The 13,027-nt window shown below is 47.4% G+C and overlaps 1 protein-coding gene across 3 annotated transcripts in view; it reads left to right on the forward strand.

Annotated features, from left to right (window-relative positions):
* Positions 1 to 13,027, forward strand: part of ADGRG2 (adhesion G protein-coupled receptor G2) — a 900,557-nt gene that overhangs the window by 582,891 nt on the left and 304,639 nt on the right. For all 3 annotated transcript variants that reach the window (XM_085622206.1, XM_085622207.1, XM_085622208.1), the window contains one exon: positions 704 to 746. In XM_085622206.1, coding sequence (XP_085478332.1) covers positions 704 to 746 — 43 coding nt within the window. The remainder of the gene's footprint in view (positions 1 to 703; positions 747 to 13,027) is intronic.

Raw genomic sequence — 13,027 nt, forward strand, 5'->3', positions numbered from 1 at the left:
ACTTGCATGTTTGTATGCTGTTTTTACCAGGTACGAGTCGGACGGAGAAAACGCTCCGACCGACGGTTCGTACCCGGTTTCTCCAGGATCGGAATCGACACCTAAATAGAATCTGTACCGCTGAAACACCTGTCTGCACATGCTCATAATTAAAGCAATACATTCCGTTTTCAAATAAATGATACTGACGCTAACAACAACAACTCAACATTCAAACTTATTGAAATGCAATAAATAATAAAAAGGCACAATTGCAGGCAGATCACCAATAGTTTCAATAATAACAACAAACGCACATCATAAAAGCAATAAAAAGTACGTTTACGCTTTCGTGTTTACTTTTAAACCTCTCACTTTTAATGCTATGACTTGAAAATATTTATCAACTGTTTGAATTGAATATTTAAAATGCTAATTTTACAAAAATATTCACCTGAATCTAAATTTTGACCAACGTTTGTCTGAATCACTCTAAGTAACCAACATTTGGTATTTTCTATTTACAGTCTATTACTACAGTTTTCACATGTCATCTCTAGATAATTGGAGAATATGACTAGGGCTGTTTTTTTAGAATGTTAAGTATATGTATTATAAATGATGTTGCCTATGATACGCCTTTAAAATATAAACGCCTTTTCAATTCTCAAACAGTTTTATTGTAATCTAGATCTGCGTCTTTTATGCTTCTTATTTTTTGCAGAAATATAACAAACAGCAGTTTTCCTGATCTCTCAAATCAAACAGTAAGTGCATTTCAGTTTAATTGATCATGAATGTTTGATAAAGTGAATTTCATTACATTTTAGTCATATACTTTTGATAGCATCAGAAAGGAGATGTGTGTTATGGATTCTTGCACACTCATAATAATACACCCAGGCAAAATGCTTTTTTCATTTTTTAGAAGTGTTCATATAGCTTCCAGCCATCTGAAACCAAGTCTAGCAGATGCATCATCTTAGAATTCGCCATGACCAAAACTCCCCTAGTTAAGCTTAATCCTTATACTTCCACCATTCTAGCAGAATTCAATCTGTTTACATGTGCCTCAGTGTGCTAAAAGCAGGAGGAAAGAAAAGAAGAATAGCAAGAAAAGCATTGGCAAAGACAATCGGCCTGTTCTATAACTGACAATGCAAGCCAGACCTGTTGAGTTTGTAAATGCTCGTCTGTAAATATGGTAGGTATCTGTGCATCAGCTTTCAGAATCCACTAACAAAGCAGGGGGGGGGGGGGTAGCCACCATAATTACTTCTTTGAAGAATCACTTTAAATTTGCTCCCAGGGCAATTTTTTGGAACATCGTAAGGCATACTATTTTAAACTCTGCATTTCAACAGTGTGTATGTGTCTCATATGTGTACGAAATTAAGTTATTGGTTGGAAGGGACGTAAGCCTCACTCAGGCACAGACACTATCTTGACAGGGTTAACCACAAAATTAACCTGTGCTTAACCCTTTAGTAGTTTGGCACAAAGCAGTCAGGCTGAGCTTAGAGGCTATGTGTAAAGTATTTATGCAGCATACAAACAGAAATAAAGTGAAAGCACCTCAGAAGAAAAATCCCAAACCAATTCCGAAAAATAGAGTACATTTTAATAAATAAAACAATACTAGAACAACAACAATCCAGTCAGTAGAACCAGAGATATTGAGTGTTAAAGTTTAAGTAAAAATAGCACCAAGAAGCACAAAGTGTCAACTGTGGTCTGGTCGGGTCAGACCAGGAGAAAGTCCACAAACTCAGTCCAACGACAATGTAGTGTGAAAGTTGAGGCGAGTCTTTGTATCACCCTGCATCAGCTCCTATCAGGAGCTGCATGGTGCTGCAAAATGCAGTCCTGTGTCAAGTTGCAGCATGCTGCATCAGTTCTTATCAGGAGCTGTGTGGACGGTAATGGGAGGTGCTCTGCTGAGTTGCATCATGCTGCGTTGGTTCTGATCAGGAGCTGCGAGGGCTGCAATGCAAAGTCCTGAGTCGAGTTGCCTTGTGCTGCATGGGCTCTGATGAAGCCGTCGATCAGAAACTGTGAGGTGCTGCAGTGCGAGATTCTACATCAGGTTTAGTCGTGCTGTATCTGATTTGATGGAACCAACAGTTAGGCAAAGAGGAGTACACTCTGATGCTAGCCATGGGTCCTGGACCTGGAGGACATCTCTTGGGGATCAAGACTTATTCCAGACAGACACCAGCAGCAGGGCCTGGGCAGGTCCAGTTGGAGATCCAAGTAGGTCCAGCTGTAGCAGATCAGCTGGGCAGTTGAGGGAGGCCTGTAGAGCTTTGTATGTCCCTGTAACTCAGACAGGTGGTCAGCCAATTTACTCTTGGAGTCTCTCTGGGTTAGCCTGTAATAAAAGTAGGCAGGTCCAGTCTTCCTTCTCAGAGAGCAAGTCAGTCCTCAAGCATCAAAGCAGTCCTGTGGCAGCAGGGCAGCCTTTCTTCTGTGGCTTCCACAGGTCAAAGAGTGTTCTGAAGGGTGGCTCTGGAGGTCCACAATTTATACTTGGTGCCAGCATTTGTGTGTGAAGTTCCCTATCGCACCCCTACACATGGTTCTGGAAAGTTCTTCCCCTGTCAAGGCTCCAAACTGTCTGGGGTGACAAAAGACTGGGCAGTCCTGGTGTCAGATTCCTTAGTGTGTGGAGGAGGCAAAGCCCTTTGAAATGTAGGTGGGGCTGGGTACAGCCGCTCCCAGTCATCTTGCCAGGATTACCCATCCTGTCCACTCCAAACCCGCCTTTGTGTTACTGCACAAAGCGATACACCACCCCTAACAGAACAGCCGTTCACAGTCATGTAACCCAGGACACTGGAGGAAGTCACAAATGTTTAGGACAGAAAAAGGTCAACTTTCGAAAAGTTGAAATTTCAGAATTGTGACTTCAAATTCGACTTTACCATTACAGAGAATTTTAAATTAGAATTAATTTGAGTGTAAACAGTATATTTCTACCTGCTCCCAATCCAAAGTTATTACATATTAATTGTAATAAGAAAACCACTGCTAGAGAGTAGCAGTTAAAGTCTTTAGGAGGCTTTTCACTGTCAGAACATGTAAATCTTAAACACACATATCCTATTTTTTTAAATACAGCGCACTCTGTCATATTAGCCTTTAGGGTCTACCTTAGGGGTGACTTTTACATATTAAAAAGGAATGTTTAGACCTTTCAAAAGGTTTATTGTGTCAGGACCAAATGGCAGTTTATAACTGAACTACAGGCTGCCGTGGCAAGCCTGAGACATCTTTTAAAAGGCTACCTTAGTGATTGGCATAATGAGTGCTCCAGCCCACCAGTAGGATTTTTCTTTTTCTTTTTTTGATTTTTCAAAAATTTTATTGAAAAATTCAGCATTACCAGAATACAATTTTGCATCAAATCAGAGCATCATACATGGTAGATAATTTACAAAGCACAGCACAAATAGAAGTAGACCGATCAGGCAAAGGCATTATCTAGTACAATACAGCAAACGCATCATTAAGCCATACATAACTGCATAGTGTAGTGTCAGCACCTTAGAGGAGGGAGCAGGTCCGGCTCGAGAGCATTGGGGACAGGGAAGGAAGTGGCTACTGACCAGCACCAGCGGCCGCCACGGGCGGAGTGCCAGCGGGGAGCATGGGGGAGGCAGTCCGGCTGGGGTGTGAACGGTTATGAAGTTACGTCACCAGGGGGCCCCATATGTCAAGAGGACAATATTGAGCAGGCATAAGGTCCCAGAATTCCGATAGTAGGGTCTGACATCTAGAGGCATCCTCAAGCCACTGGGCAACCTTAGGTGCCGGTCTGCGCCCCCAACACAAGGCCACCCTACACCGTGTAAGAACGAGCAACATTGCCACCAGTCTGCGAGAGGCATCCGGACAGAATTTAACAAAGCCCAGCAGACACAACGGTGGGTCAGGCTGTACCGGCGTAGAGGTAATCTCAGAGATAGCTGCACAAACCTCCAGCCAGAAATCAGACACCCTAGGGCACAACCAAGCCAAATGAGCGAAATCTGCGGCAGTGGCAGAGCAGCGCAGGCACCTGTCAGGCATGAGTCCCAGTTTATGTAGCTGAGCGGGGATGCGATATACCCTGTGTAAATATTTAAAGTGTATAAGACGGAGGCGATAATTGGGAGACAATTTTTTAGTCTAATTGCAGCAATAGAGTCAGTCGGCTTGGTAAATATCCTCACCCCACGCCACTCGGGCACGATTGGTGGAAATGGAGGCAGTCGACAGGGTGATTGCATATAGTTTGGTCACCAGCTTCTGGGGAGTGGGGGAGGAATAAATGAAGTCGAGAGTGGGCATCGATGGAGGAGGCTGGGGAAACGTGGGATGTAACTCCCTGCAGATCGCCCGCAACTGATAAAAGAGCAAAGTGTCCAGAGGACCAGAGGAAGCTGGAAGAGAATAGAAAGTATTTCCAGGATATAGATCCGCCAGTGTTGCCAGTCCCAGGCGGGCGGCGTGCTTGGACATGCCAGATGGTTGGAGAGGAGGGAAGGTAGGGTGACGTACAAACGGCATAGTATTAGCTGATAGCATATGGAGATTGGAGAGGTGACGCCGTCCCAGCCAGGCCCAGCGGAGTGTCTCAACCGTGTCCACCTCAGCTCGCGGGCGAACAGCTGGTGCTAACAGGATGGTATTCAAAGGCCGGGGGGCCGCGAGGTCAGCCTCGACCGTGACATGCGGCTAATAAGGGGTGGGGTGAATCCAAAAGTGCAAGAAGCTGGCCAGGGCGCATAAGGCATAAAGTTTGAAGTTGGGAGCGCCCATGCCACCAACCGACATGGGGAGAGTAAGGATGTTGTAGGCAATCCTGGGTTGCTTGCCGGTCCAGACGAGAGATATGATCAAGGAGCGGAGTTTACGAAAAAAAAATTGCAGTTAGTGGTATGGGTATATTCAAAAAGAGGTAAAGGAATTTCGAGAGAACCACCATCTTGGCAATTGCAATGCGGCCGGTCAGAGACAAGGGGAGCCGATTCCATTGAGGTATTTTAGACTTAAGCCAATCCACTGCACATCCGAAGTTGGCTCGCCATAGGTCATCCAAGTCCCTGCTTAGCCAAATACCCAGATAGCGAGTGGGGCCGGAGGCCCATACGAAAGGAAAGTCTGGAGTAAATGGCTTGGTGGCATCCGTGAGCGGGAACAGAACTGACTTACTCCAGTTCACCTGTATGTCGGAAAGACCACCAAACCATATTATCTTGCGCACTAGAGGGCTGAGGTTTTCTTGGGGATGGCGGACATACAGTGTAATATCGTCCGCATGCATAGAGACCAAGAAGGCACGGGCTGAGAAGCTGATGCCCCTCTGAGTATGGTGTTGCCGGAGCCGGGCAGCGAGGGGCTCCATCGCAATAGTGAAGAGCATAGGGGAAAGTGGGCACCCCTGCCAAGTACTGCGCCCAATCGAAATAGGATCGGAAATCTGACAGTTGGTCTGAAGGCGGGTGGAAGGGCTGGTGTAGAGGAGTGATATCTTGCGAATAAAGATGTTGCTGAAGCCGAGGCGCAGGTAGAAGAAAGAATAAAAGAAGCCACTCAAGTGTGTCGAATGCCTTAGTGGCATCAAGTAAAGCAGCAACTGCGGGAATGCTAGGATTAATCTGATGAAGGACCGAGAAAATTGTCCGGAGATTGTGGGATGTGGCGTGGACCGGGATGAAACCGGACTGGTCCGGAAGAGCGATGGTGGGCACGAGGAGGAGGAGTCGGGAGGCTAGTAACTTCACAAAGTTTTTGTTGTCAATATTAATTAATGAGAGGGGGCAATATGAATCACGGCAATCAGATGGTTTGTCCGGCTTAAGTAAAAGCGTTATCATTTCCTCACGAAGTGATTGCGGGAGGAGGCCATTGTCAAAGGAGTCATTATACATGGCGGCCAGATGCGGCTCAAGAAGCGATGCACAGGTCTTATAGAACAAGGTGGGGTGACCATCTGAACCAGGGGCCTTGTCACTGGGTAAACTATTTATGGCAGCGAGTATTTCTTCTTTAGAGAAGGGCTCATCTAAGAATTTACAATGGTAGTCCTAAAACCAGACCAATGCGATTGTATCAAAATATTGGTTAAAATCCTCACGCGGGGGGTGGAGCCTGCAGTATAGAGTTGCGAGTAGTAGTCCGTAAATCGAGTCTTGATTTCCTCAGCGGAGGTGGCTCTGGTGGGGCCACCGTCCCGGAGGGCCGTGCTATACGATGCAGCACGAGGGGACCTCACCAAAACGGCGAGCCCGGGCTTCCCTGCCAAGGAACGAGAGTTTCCGGATAGCCTCCTCAGTGAATTCCATATGTTTTTCATGCAGACGAGCGAGAGTCTCAGAGCTTGGGTGGGTTGCATGAGCGGCGTCCAAAGCCTTAATCTCAGATTCAGCTTATTGGAAGTGGAGCGGATGGAGCGAAGGACACCATATTGTTTAGAGATACACTCGCCGCAGATCACAGTCTTGAAGCCTTCCCACAAAGTGGATGCTGAATCTACAGAGCCGACATTCAAGTCAAAATAGTTAGAGATTGCGGTTTGGATCTCGTCACAGAAGATGGAGTCATGGAGAGCGTTCGAGGGAAGCCACCAGGTGAAGGCACGCTGAGGAAAGTGGGGAAGGCGGAGATGAAGCTGGACTGGCGCATGATCGGAAAGAGTACGTGCCATGTTGTTAGCAAGGTTAGCCAAGTGAGAACATCAGGGGAGGTGATCCAAAGATCGATACGAGACCAGCAGTCGTGGGCACCGGTGACGCAAGTGCCCTCTCTAGCCTCAGGCCACATGTGATACCATGCATCATATAACGAGTTGTCGGTGAGTATTGGCTGAAGGAGAGTGGTGGAGCGAGGGTGGGATAGGTAGGGGCCAGAGCGGTCCAAGACTGCTGAAAGTGTGACGTTAAAATCTCCCCCCCTCAAAGAAGTGCCGCGGAACCCAAGGATGATATTAGGTACCATATGTGAGTAAAGAAGTCAGGGTCATCCGAGTTAGGGCCGTACACAGCAGCGATCGTCACAGGTTGGGACAACAGGGAGCCATGCAAAATGACGTAGCATCCTTCAGGGTCAGTAAGAACATGAGTCGTATTCCATGGGGGTCCCCTCCTTATCAAGATGGACACTCCCCGGGAATAGAAAGAGGAGTGCGATTCCCCCCAGTAACGCGATTGAAGTCTAGTAGAAGTCGCTGGTAGCAGGTGGGTTTCCTGTAATAGGCATATGTCAACTTTGTGCCGGGGTAGGTGAGAGTGAATGAGCCTGGCCTTGCGATGGTCATTAAGACCGCGGATATTCCAGGTCCAGCATATGGTTTCAGTCATACTACACTAGGCCAGGGCACTAGGCCAGGGTGGAATGGGGTGCAGGGCAGTGAGTTCAGTCCGTGGCCGTAAACTGGTGTGTGTAACGGGGCGAGCATGCCCGGAGGAACAATGGACGGGACAGTCGCAGAAAACGTGCTATGGAGCCAACCAGTACCTGCGAGTGTGTATGGCCAAGCTATGAGCCAAGTCACTAATAGAGAGAGAAGGGAGAGGCAGTCGATACCGATGCAAAGAGTGCCAACCTATGAAAGGGTGAGGTGCATTATACAAACACAGTGTAGTGATGCATACTGAGGAGATACAAAAAATAAGGACAAGAATACTTAAACTACCCCCCACGCTAACCCACCATGCAAGATGCAGTGCAGGAGCCCCAGAAGGGGGCAACAATTCTCAAACAAACCCCCAATCCCATCCGCCCCACCCCCACAACCAAAAAACATTTCCGAAAGTCCCTCCATCGCCGCACCCACTCCATCTCCTCAATCAGGCTGAGATACCACCCATTCCCACCCCAGGAGCCCGCAACTTGGAAGAGGGGAAACCATGTTGAGTAAGGGAATTATCCAGTGAGAGCATGGCAGGGCTCAGCGAACTCCCCCACAATAAAGCAGGGTGGCCAAGCTACAAGAGTTTCAGACAACGATCAGAAAGTAGTAAGCCAATAAAACACAACCAGTCAATCATTGTCACTAAGGCGATCGGTTGCAGCGAGCTGAGAGCTGGATGGGGAAGAGCATTATGATTTTTCAAGTTCCTTAGCAAAGGCGAGGGCATCTCTGCGATCAGGAAATACAAGCGTTTTTGCGCCCTGCCAAACTCTCAGTTTTGCTGGATATGCCAAAGAATAAGAGACATAGGGCCATATGTAGGTGGCCTAACATTTACCACTTCATAAATACTGAATTTTACCGATTCGGTATTTATGAAGTGGTAAATGCTATGTAGGTAATCCATCGGTAATAATTACCTATTCGGAATGGGTCGGTAATTTAGAATCGGTATTTACCGATTCGGTAATGGTAACTGGCTTCCCATTGATTCCTATGGGCCAGGAGGCCCATAGGAATCAATGGGAAGCCAGTTACCATTACCGAATCGGTAAATACCGATTCGGTAATGGGGGGAGCACAATCAAGGGTGGCAGGGTGTCACAGTGACACCCTGTTGCACCCCTGATTCCTGCATGTGTGCACATGTATGTCTGCCACATTGCACACTTCTAAGTGCAAAAAAATGCTTTTTCACAGCCATTCGTCATTTACCACCAACTTTTAGTTGGTGGTAAATAACGAATCCCCACAACAACCACACACTCCCCCTACATATCATTTCAGGATTCGGTATTTACCGAATCGGTAAAATTACCGATTCGGTAATTTTACCGATTCGGTAAATTACCGAATCCTGAAATGTGCCCCCTACATACCAAAAGCCTGAATACCGGTCGGTAACGGGATTTTTACCGAAAATAGGCCGTTACCGACCGGTATTGGGCTTCCTACATATGGCCCTTAATGTTTTTGCAGAATCCGCTTTGCAGGAAGGAATTCACGCCAGGCAGCCTGAACAGTGAGAGGCGTAGTCCGGGTAGAACAAAAGTGAATTACCTTGTTGATTTATTTTGCCCATTTCGAGTGCTGCATGGAGAATGGCATCCCGATCTCTGAAATTTAGAATTTTTGTGATGATAGGGATAGGAGGTAGTCCGGGACCAGGGCGTGGACCAAGGGAGCGATGTGCGCGTTCAACAATAAAAACTGAGGAAAGAACGTCACTGAAAAGTTCCTTGACCAGTTGCTCCACGAAGTCTTCCATGCGGGCAATATTGGTGGATTCCGGCACACTCGTTATGCGGAGGTTACTCCGAAGAGAGCGCTCCTCCAAGTCCTCGTTTTTCTGCCGAATGATAGCTAGGATTTTGTCCATCTGCAACAGGTTCTGATGATCCTGAATGGCAGCATCCACGGCGTCCGAGACCCTGGATTCGACGTGGAGAAGACGATTGTCATGGGAATCAACACTGGCCTTAACAGAGTCCAGACGGGCAGAGAGTTGATCCAGTTGGGTCACGATTCCAGTGACTGTTGATTTTACATCCAGCTTAATTGCCTTTAGGTCATCTTCACGGGCAGGAGGTGTGTCCATGGTGGTTGCAGGGTCACCACTGTCCGAACTAGCTCCGTCCTGGCGAGTTGACCTTCGCTGATCAAAGGCAATTTTGGGCTGTTTGGGGTCGGTCCTCCCCATGGCAGATGAACCAAGACAGCAGGCGCCACCAGGGAGCGGGGGAGAGGTGAAGTACCCAAGAGAGACAGCGGCAAAGGGTAACGCGGGCTGGTCAGCTCCCTACAGTAAGTGTAGAACAGCCAGGAAAGATCGCCAGAGCGCCACTTAATGGGGGCAGCAATAGACAGCCTCCAAGACTGGTGAGCACTTGGACGAAGAAGTGTGTCCGACAGTGTGGGCAACAAAACGTCAGCACAGTCAGGGAGTGCCCCACCGGCGCAACACCCCAACGGATCAGAGGCCAGAGAGTGAGTCCAATGAGCACACTGTACTCCGCAATGAAGCTAGGCAATCACCAAGCTCAGGGCCTACCCTGCAAGGCCAGCGATGGCGGGGCTGAGCAGGAGACCGAGGAGAGCATTAAAAGGGCAGGTGGTCACACAACACGCCAAAAGCCTCCACCGTAGAAGTCAGGGAGAGGGAGAAGGTGCCCAATAGGGACAGCGTCCAAAGAGCGCAGCGAATGAGGCACGGCCACACAACAGTTACAGACTGAACAGTGAGGAGGGCGCTGGGGATCACAATGCGCTCCACACTGTGCTCAGGCTATGTTGTAGGAGCCGCCGCCATAGGAATGCCTGCATGAAGAGATGTCACCATAAGACTAGAGGCTCCAATGTGATGCCGCAGCAAGTGTATGCCGGGGCGGACTCGAAAGATTCAGGACGGCAGCCTCAAGGCCGTTCTGGGGCACACACCGACAGGCGCAGAGTAGGCCTTGGGGTCGACGCAAGTCTGGTCAGAAAAATAGGGGAACAGGCAGAAGGTGGGCTGCAGCTGTGGCAGAGGCCCGGGGCCAGGCACAACCAGGAGCGGGAGCAGCACCGGCCACTCGAGGCAGAGGCCGTGAAGGAGGGGTGTACCTTGTCACGGGAAGAGGCAGCAGGCATGGATGCAGGCTCAGGGCTGTCCACACTGCACAGAGGCCCACAGCAAATCTCGGGGCTGACGCAGATCCGGCTCACAGTAATGGGCAACAAGCCTAACGTAGGGGGCAGCCACAACCGAGGAGTCCAGAGTGAGCATCAATGGGGCCAGACACCAGGAATCTGGAGCGGTGGGGCTGAGGCGTCATTGGCCACAGGAGGAGTCTGCAAAGGTGTGTGCGGATTCAGGGCTCCACGCACAACACCCCGAGAGTGTGGCCGGGCGCGCGTGCCATTCCGGGGCGGTCGCGGTGGGGAGGCATGGGGGCACACTGCTCCCGTCACCGGGCCGGGGCACTCAGAGCTGACAGAGTAGGCGCCAGAGGGAGCGAGAGCGGAAAATGGCGCCGGATTCACACTAGGGCCGTGCGGTAAAACTCGTGGGCCCCCAATCCCGCCACAGAGAGCCCCGGCGGTGATGGCACTCACCGGGTGGAGTCAGTCCAGGATCCTCCAATGTCATTCAGGCTGCACGGAGGCCCAGGCAACCCAGCCAGCCAGCTGAGGGAGAAGGGCCGGGCCTCGCCGACCCGCGAGGTGCAGGCCCGACGCCGCAGACAGGCAGCAGCTCTCAGCCCTCGAGAGACTCTGGGGAGCAGCACCGGGCGATGCCACAGGTAAGAGCGAGACTGGGTACGCTGGTTTTAGATAGTAGAATAGCCATTGTCTGCAGGATTCTGTCAGATATTGAGCTTGCCCGGCAGAGCCCACTTAGAGTGCGGCCATCTTGCAGCCGGCCAAGCCACGCCCCCCCACCAGTAGGATTTAATTTAAGGGAGACCCTGCAAAAAGAGCCAGATCCAACTATTTATATGTATATTGCGGTAAAGTGGCCTCACAATCACCCCTTACATTTTAATTTATATATATTTATGTCTGTCCATACAATCCATTTTGTGCACTTCCCTGCCAATTCCTGCGGCAGGCTCACGGTGAGGTTTAACACCCCGTGAATCAATCCCTTTGCGCTCTTTTCAAAAGAGAGCAAAAGGATTGATATGTATGTATGTATGTAATTGTACAATTCCTTCTTTCACACAGGGACGAATGGCACTATCAACAAGTGAAAAATGAGGAGTAAGCATAATTAATCAAAATGTAGTGCTTACAGCCAACGCGTTTCACCATTACTGACTTCTAGCAGCCCGAAATATTTTTTGCAAAGTTTTTAAAATACCATCATTGGCTACATCGTGTTACATCTGTAAACAACAACTACTAGACCGTCACCAGTCAAATTAATAAGATCATAAATAAATGGTTTATTGGCTGCCATCATTGGCATTGGTCCAAAATATTCTAATTCTCAAAACGTTTTTTTTATGTCACATCATGTTCTCATTGGTCATATACTGGGCTTTCGGCATTATGTGCTGTCGACTTAAATATAATCACATAAGAAGGAATCACTTTATTTCAATTATTCATAACTCTTAATCTTTTTGTACACGTCATGCCAACATGCTGAAAGAAATTGCTATGATTCAAACAACCTTTTTCTTCAACATGTCAACAAGCTTTAAACATGTGTTATATTATTAAATAATCGGCTAAAGCAGAGCATGATATTATGGCATTTCATGAACCCAAAACTCGTTTTCATTAGGTCTTCTGATGCAGCATAAGATGAAATTTAAATCATTTGAAAGTTGCATAAATATGGCAGACTTTTTTGAGTGTGCAAGTTCTCATTTGATGGACATGCAATAACTGCGGATTTCAACATAACTCATTCCCTTTGTTTTGTTTAATGTCAGTATTTACACCTAGGGATTAATGCAGCATTGAATTTCTGTGAAACCATATTTTACCATTTTAAGTTTCTCCTCCAGTGTTCTCAATAAATAAAGACACATCTCCAAGAGTCAATTCTCACAGTTTCTAAATCTGTCAGCATCACGGTCCACTTTTACTATTCCTGCCAATTGTGTCACATTACATTGTATGCCCATTCCAGACTTTTTCCCTAATGTAATTATTGATCATCGGCAATGCCACTTTTGGATATTCTGATTATTATTAGTTCCAAAATATTTAGATTTCAGATAGTGATTTTAAAACAAATGTATTCAGAATATTTTTTTTCAATGGTACAGCTGATCTTCACCTTTTGTATTGTTCATTTCCTTCTCTTAATTGAATATATTCAAGTCATGAATTCCAAATGTTCCTATAGATGTCAGATCTCTGTGAGAGAATCAAGTGCACATATCATGTAATTTTGTTGTTGCCCTCAGGATTTTCATTTTGCTCGAACTCCAATGTTTCTATTTTTTATCATGGTTTAGTTAATCAGTGTTATTCAAAATGTCTTATGAATGCACATTTCAGCATCCTGATTGTGTCCTAAAGTTTAAATTCTTCTTCCCTCAGTGCCTTTTCTCTATTTCCATCTCATGGATTTTTTTAGATACCATCAAATGTTAGTAAATTGGGGTCCCTGTTTTGTTTTTCCTAGTAATGTTCTGCTGTCTGATAGGTCTGGTC

This window comes from Triturus cristatus, chromosome 8, assembly GCF_964204655.1.
Source record: "Triturus cristatus chromosome 8, aTriCri1.1, whole genome shotgun sequence".
Classification (NCBI taxonomy): Eukaryota; Metazoa; Chordata; class Amphibia; order Caudata; family Salamandridae; genus Triturus; species Triturus cristatus.